This window comes from Sinocyclocheilus rhinocerous, unplaced genomic scaffold, assembly GCF_001515625.1.
Source record: "Sinocyclocheilus rhinocerous isolate Xijiao unplaced genomic scaffold, SAMN03320098_v1.1 scaffold8, whole genome shotgun sequence".
Classification (NCBI taxonomy): domain Eukaryota; kingdom Metazoa; phylum Chordata; class Actinopteri; order Cypriniformes; family Cyprinidae; genus Sinocyclocheilus; species Sinocyclocheilus rhinocerous.
Genome location: NW_015666800.1, coordinates 1,868,935 through 1,876,613, shown reverse-complemented (window position 1 = coordinate 1,876,613; position 7,679 = coordinate 1,868,935). Strand labels below are relative to the sequence as shown.

Below are 7,679 nucleotides of genomic sequence, written 5' to 3'. Positions count from 1 at the left end.
CTCTCTCTCTCTCTCTCTCTCTCTCTCTCTCTCTCTCTCTTTCTCTTTCTTTGTGTGTGTGTGAGAAACAGTGCTCTCAGCAAAGCAAACGGCGAGTCGTGCGCCTTCACACACGGCACGTCAAATACAGGTATGCTGTGCGTCCATTGAGCTGAATTGAAAAAGTACAGATCATTTGAAGGAGAGCGAAACTCTCAAGCACTCAGTCTGTGTTCGGCCAGTGAAAATATATCTGTGCTAAACTTATACTTAGCCTTCAACACACACACTGGCGAGTAAAATCGAAGAACTTATTAGCCATTGGCTAATGTTAGACATCATTTAGTCACCCAGAGTGATGACACTTTTGATTATTTTATGGAACATGCTTTCATAAGCTTCACTGAGCTTTTGTGCTGTTTCCCTTGTTTGTTTGAATAGTATGGTATTCATAACCTCAAACAATATAAGTAAGGTGCATTTACTGGGATAATTGAGTTTAAACTGACTGTTATATTAAAAATACCTGTTGTGGTATTCTCTTTTGATTCGTAAAATGTTACTCATCCATCCAAACTTTTCCACCTCCTGAGGTTGACAACTCCCCTACTGCCTTTTATCCTGGATTACAATACCTCTTGAATAGATTGAAACAACCCTCGGAGGGCAATCTGTCAGGAGATCTGGCTATAGTCACCCTTGTGTCTGCTTGTTTGCCAGAGTCAATAAGCATTTTCACTTGTTCCTCTCTCTCTCTGCAGACTGGATCAGCTTTATGGCATGTTGGAGCTAATAAGTTAAAGATAGCTTCACACACTGTCTGCATGAACGAATTCCAGCACTTGCTAATGCCTTCCTTACAGCAGGTAACCTGTTTAACCTGTTTAACTCCATTCCTGTTTTTGTCTGCGCTTTAATGCTAGTAAATGGTGCTGTCAATAGAAAATCTGTCAATAGGCATTTTCTATTGTTCAGTTTAATGCAGGGTTATTATAGTTAACTAAAACCATTTTAAAAAATACTTTTTAAAACTTTTTTAAAGTTTACTAAAACTTTAACTGAAATAAAATAAAATGTAAAAACTACTAAAATTTTACTAAAATTAAAAACAGAAAAAAATAAAATAAAAATAAAACATACAATTATAATAGTATCTCAATGATACCAAAATAACACTGGTTTAATGCAACATTCACAGACTCAATATTTTATTTTTTGATATTCACTAGGGACCTACATCACTGCTGGTGTTTATGAGTTGATTTAGTGGCTTCCCTTCTGTGTATTTGTGAATCGGTGTGGTTTGTAAGCAAACAGGATGGTGTGTGTGTGTGTGTGTCAGAGGGAGAGACAAAGTGAGAGTGCGTCCTGCACCTGCAGGGCTACGTCAGTGGTGTGGTAGTCCAGGCAGCCTTGGGGTCAGAGACGGCAGGCAGGGAATCTGTTTAATGTCCTGGTAAGCAGCCCTGAATTTATGAACTCAGGGAGAGGGGGAAATGATAACGTGAGGGAGAGGAGAGGATAGCTCATGCTTCTGTCGTCTTTTTCTGGTAGGAATGCCTCCTTTGCATTTTTCTCCCCGCACAGAGGCAAACACTAGTTCAGTCTCACTGTTAGCCCTGTGATGTCCATATAAAGAGGCTGTTATAGTTTTAACACAGGAATGGAACAGACACAATTACAAAGGGAAGGGCATCTTCTACTTCCCTGGTGTACTAATACACACACAAAAACCAAAAAATCAAAGAGTCATAAGTGAGAATATTCAGTGTCCTAACATGGTGCAACACAACAAAATATTAAAGAGATAAGTTTGAGTTCACCCAAAAATGAATATTCTGTCATCATTTACTCACCATGTATGACTGTCTTCTGTGAAACAAAAAAGGGAGTTATTTATAATGACGTTTCTAAGCTTTTTTTCCCTCCACATAATGAAAGTGAATGGTGACCATGGCAGTCAAGAAAGTGAATAACTAAAATTTCAGTCCGATCCTTTATTTTTTATTTATTGGTATAAGTTGAAAATGGATTTTTAATTGTGGAGCTTATTTTCCTATTTTTACATTTAGTTTACCTTTGTTCTCATTCTTAATTTTTTTTTAATTACTGTTAAATGTAATATTTTGACGATCTCAAAATGAATATCCATTTTCATCCATTTTTCATAATATTGTGATGACTTGTAATGTTTAAAATGTTTTTTTTTTATTATTATTATTATTTTTAATTTATTTAGACAAAGTAGTAATGCATTTTAATCATTAATCAGTTATCTGTCATAACATAACGGCGTCAATATCAGCCTGAATTTTAATATTAGTGCATCCCTAATGAGAGTAATTGGTGACCACCATTAAAGGGGTCATATGATGCGATTTCTATTTTTCCTTTTCTTTAGTGTGTTATGTAGCTATTTGTGCATGTATAAGATCTGCAGAGTTACAAAGCTCAAAGTCTCCCAAGGATTTATTCTATCTAAAAGAGAAGGCTGATCCAGACCGGGCTAAAACGCCTCGTTCAAACACGCCCCCACATGTCTACGTCACAATGTGGAAATATTTGCTTAATGCCGCCCAAATGTTCATGCAAAGAAAGAAGGCGTGGTTTCAGGAACCACAGTAGTGTTGATGCAGTCATGTCAGGGAGACGCTGTGTGTTTCTGTGCGAAAGCAAAAACACTTTATTTGGCCTTCTGGAAGTAGATGCAATGAGAAATCATTGGTTAAAGGGGTCATATGATGCTTTTTTAAAGGGGTCATATGATGCTTTTTTAAAGATCATTATTTTGTGTATTTGGTATAACAGAATATGTTGACATGCTTTAATGTTCAAAAAACACATTATTTGTCAAATACTGTACATTATTGTAGGTCCTCTATGCCCCACCTCTCTCAAACGCTTCGTTTTCTACAAAGCCCCCTCCTTTGACAAGCGCAGTCTGCTCTGATTGGCCAACTGACCCAGTGCATTGGTTTCTAGGTGAAAGCAAAAGCACTTTATTTGGCCTTCCGGAAGTAGATGCAATTAGGAATCATTGGTTAAGATTTATTTACAGCAGAACAGCACAACCCAGATGTTCGAATTTGTGCAACGCATTTTATGACAGATTTGTGAACCTAGGAGAGGTTAGCTTTCAACTTTCAAGACTACAAACTTTGCACCCTACAAGGCTGGCTGTGCAAAGGCTATTTCTAAAAAAAAAGGGTTGATTCCGACTTTGCTATGACAATCTGGCACTTATTCTGAATCAGAATCATACTGTAAGTATGTTTTCTTAATAGTTTAAGTATTTGCTATTGACTGTTTAAATGCGGAGTTTAGCGCCGTGTAGAGTATTGCGTTGTGTGTAGCTGGCCAATCAGAGCAGACTGTGCTTGTCAGAAGGAGGGGCTTTGTTGAAAACGACACGTTTGAGATAGGCGCCCCGCCTAATATTGTAGAGGACCTACAATAATGTACAGTATTTGAAAAATAATGTGTTTTTTGAACATTAAAGCATGTCAACATATTCTGTTACACCAAATACACAAAATAATGATCTTTAAAATAGCATCATATGACCCCTTTAAATTGTATAAACTTTGGTCTCTTCCTCACAAGCTGTAAAAGCTGTTTCAGAATTAATAAGTTATATTGACTGCTTTTATCATGTTTTTACAATGTGTCCTTTGTGGAGCTTCACAGCTCCTGGTCTCATCCACTTTCACTGTATGGAAGAAAGAAAGTCACTCGGGTTTGGAACGACATGAGGGTGAATAAATGATGACAGGATTTTCCCTCGAATTTCCGTTTTTGTTCTTCACAGCTGCGTCATGTCAAGAAACAAGGCGTTTTGTTGGTTGCTTGGTTTCTCTGAGCAGAGTAATCAGGCCCACAGTGAAATCTCATTGGTCTAGTAATGCGTCCCACATAGTGAAAATTCAACTTCAAATATCTTCTGATTGGCTGTGGCTTTATTGCTTTCAGTTTTGTGCAGCATTTTCACCTTCGGCGTGGACAGAAAAATTGGAAAGCGTGTGTAATTATCGGCTAGATCAAGGGTGGAGCGGTGTTTAAAACTGTAGAGCACTTGTCTCCTCTTCCACCTCCCCTGCCCCTATAGATGAAATCTATCCGTGGGCCCATGTGTGACAGTGCATTCTTTGATTCCATCTGCCTTTAGAGCGAGAGAGTCTGTGACTTTATTGTGGTGACTGGTTGGGAAAAACCTGCCATTTCTAATAACACTGGCTTGAAGCAGTTCGGACTTTGAGCATGTCAAGTCCCAGCTGAAAGAGATTTGGGAACCCTCAGCATGAATAAAAACATACAAATGGATTTAATCAGTTTGAAAAGAGCTCGGAAGAGCTGCTGTTGGCCCTCGCCGCTCATATCAGTGCAGCGTAAGACAGTGCAAGACTAAGATGGACGGTGGAGATGGACTTGCTTCACCAGTCCTACTTTAACCCTATAAAGCCTATTGTGTCATATTCAATACATGAATTTCTAATCCTCGAAATTATTAACATGATCAAAACTGCTAAAAAACCTGTTGCACACAATCTACAACATGCCTTCTGACTTCTGATTGATGGTGCAGTACATACTTTTTAGCAAGTAAATGGCTGTCAAGTGTGAAAACTTCTAAAAATGTCCCCTTTCAGGTCATGGTACACATCTTTTTGCTGTGAAATCTTTAATGATATAAAGTATGAATAACTTTTATTGTTACTTTTAACATTTCAAGATGAACATTTACTGGACTGGGGCAACTTAGCTTTGCTTGATTATTAATTTTGACCACCACAATTAAAACTACAGAGCTTTGATATTTGATATTCTGATATTTAAACTAAGCATTTAAAGTGCCCCTATTATGCCAATTCGAATATTGCCTTTCATGCAGTGTGTGCATGTAGCTGTATGTGAATGCAAACGATCTGCAAAGTTGTAAGGCCAAAAGTGCACAATAAATAAAGTTATTGTTTCCCAAAAGAAAGAATCGACTCTGAACAGTTTAAACGAGTCGTTAGTAATTCGAATCCCACATCAGTGACAGCTACACGTCACAGGGCAACAAATTTGCATAATGCCCGCCTATGTTCTCCGTTGGCCGGCCGCGAACAACTTGACCCCGCCCACAAACACGTCATTGTACTGACGACTGCTTCTCTAATCTCAGGGATTTCAGTGCGGGATTCACAAAATGCTTGCTCTTGAAAGATGGTTCAGTACCCAGTTTATTTGGACCAGCTGGCTCCACTGAATCACAACATGTAAGTATGTTAAATAATAGATGTTTATATTTTCTATCGAGCGTTCAAAATACGGAACTATGACAGTGGACGTATGGTTTCCAACACATGCTGTACGCAGTAGACCAATTACAACAGACTGGGCCATCTGACCAATCAGAGCAGAGTAGGCTCACGGAAAGGAGGGGTTGAATCATTGAGAATCATTTGAAATTGAGGTGATATTAAATGCATATTTTGAAAAAACGAAAGCGTTGTTTGACCTTGCATGAATATAAACTTATTGTAGGAGACTCCCAAAACAATGTTAGGAATTTAGAAATGGTATAATAGGGGCACTTTAAATATCTTTGTATGGTATACTCTTTGATTTACATTACAAGCACACTTTCATCTTAATTTTTTGCCGTATAAATAACAACAACTGCACCAACTTTCTGATTTTTGCTCAGTTTGGGCCCTTGAATAAAATGGAACTCTATATACTCTCTATGTCGTACTATATGGGCCATAAAACTTGTATCAAATAGGATACAAAACATAAAAACACATAAAGACTTTTTTTGTTTGTTTTTTTGCTTAAAAGTTTGATAAACTGTTCCATTGGGGGGAAAAAGTTTTCTGACTTATTTAATATGCCTCACAGGGTTAATAGGATGTATTACATTTAGTTTTTTTATTTTACATTGTATAGTATTTGGGACCATTTAGAACTTTACTCACTTTGGTAGAGTATTTTATATTATAGAGTATATTGTGTTTTGCGTAATAATATGAATTGGAAAATAAAAATTTGGTTTACTATCTAGCCTGGATTGTAGTACCCCGGAGTTACATTTACATAACTCACAATAGTCCCAAAATTAGTTTATCTCCAATGATGGGTGATTCTTTAACACTTCAAACATTATTATTGAAACATTGGTGATGCGTTTACGTGTACTCTCACCTCACAGACACACACAACAATTATGGTAAAGGAATCAGCCTGTAAGGCTGTGGCCCATCGATACTCTTTGGAGCGATTGAGTGAATTCCCTGTGACCACACAGAGTGCCCATTGTTCTGCACTGAAGGCAGCTGGGTATCAGAGATGCCATTTATCTCCTTATCTCCCCTCACTCGTAGTTAACCTCATCTACGAAGACCAGCAGAGCTACGTCAGCAGACCTGGAACTAGGGCTGGGTATCGAGTTCGATACTTTTTAGGCACCGACCGAATTTCATAAAATTGGTATCGAAAAAAGTATCGTTCAGGAACCGGTATCGAAGTCAAGGTATCGGTATCGATATCGAACAATTTTGAACGATACCCAGCCCTACCTGGAACAGACGTCTGTTCTTGTCTAAACAATGATTACCATGTCTCACAATCCTTATATTGAAGTGAAAATATAAAAATTTAGCTAAATTAAGTTTCCACCTTTCCACAGGCAACCCAGGTGTGGTGGGCTTCTACAAGACATACATGTGGACACTGTATCAGACGTTCATCCGAAGATATCCAGTGTGGGCTGTGAGCCATGCTGGACACTGTATGCCTCCAGAAACCTATGATATGATTGAAGGTGGGACATTTTCCCTGTTTACATACACTACACATCCAAAAGTACATGTGGACACCTGCTTTCTAACTATAAAGATTTGACTACTTCAGCTATACCATTACTAACAGGTGCATAAAATCAAGCATGCAGTACAGTCCTTCTGAGGGTGTAAAAGTGATCATGCGTGACCTATATTGAGACAAAAAAAAAGGACTATCATGTAAATATTATATTGTCTGCTCGGTGGACGGACAGATAAAATAATTGTAATATTGATTCTGCTACAGTTAATTCGAAGATATAATCTAAATATTTATTATTAATCATAACCAGTTATAATTAGTCATAAATATTTCCCTGTTGAGCTGATTTACTACATGTAGTTGTCCCAATTCTGTTGTTCATGGACATCAAAGTAGCTTGTCATTTTAAAAGTTAATTTAGAGTGCCAGCCTTTTCAGATGTGGACTATATTACAAATATCTGTCTGCAGATGGTCAAAATAGTTTTTCTTCTCATGAGCTAACATTTAAGCACTTCTTAAAGTCTATAGTTTTTTGTATTTACATAAATGTCATAGAGAGAGAACGGTCATAAAGTGACAGCATAGGTCATCTGCATAAACTGCTGTCTGTTTGCTATCCTCTGACTCAGCGTGATGTCATTACCACTGTTATAAATGAGTCAGTAGATGGCAGCAGATAATTAAGTGACTTTGGTTATTCAGAGGAATAATTGTTTATAATTTTTTTAGATGGTTTTCCCCTTTATTTACCATTCAAGATATATATATTTTTTTTTATTAATAATAATTGTTTTTAATTATTAAGAATATTTATTATTATTATTATTATTGGACTATTGTTAATAAATGCTATTATTAATAATCAATCATATTCATATAATATATTAATTG

General features: G+C 37.1%; 1 protein-coding gene across 1 annotated transcript in view; it reads left to right on the top strand.

Moving 5' to 3' along the window:
* ldah (lipid droplet associated hydrolase) overlaps nt 1-7,679 on the top strand; it is a 52,211-nt gene that overhangs the window by 8,946 nt on the left and 35,586 nt on the right. The window contains 1 exon segment of the mRNA XM_016544581.1: nt 6,650-6,784. Coding sequence (XP_016400067.1) covers nt 6,650-6,784 — 135 coding nt within the window.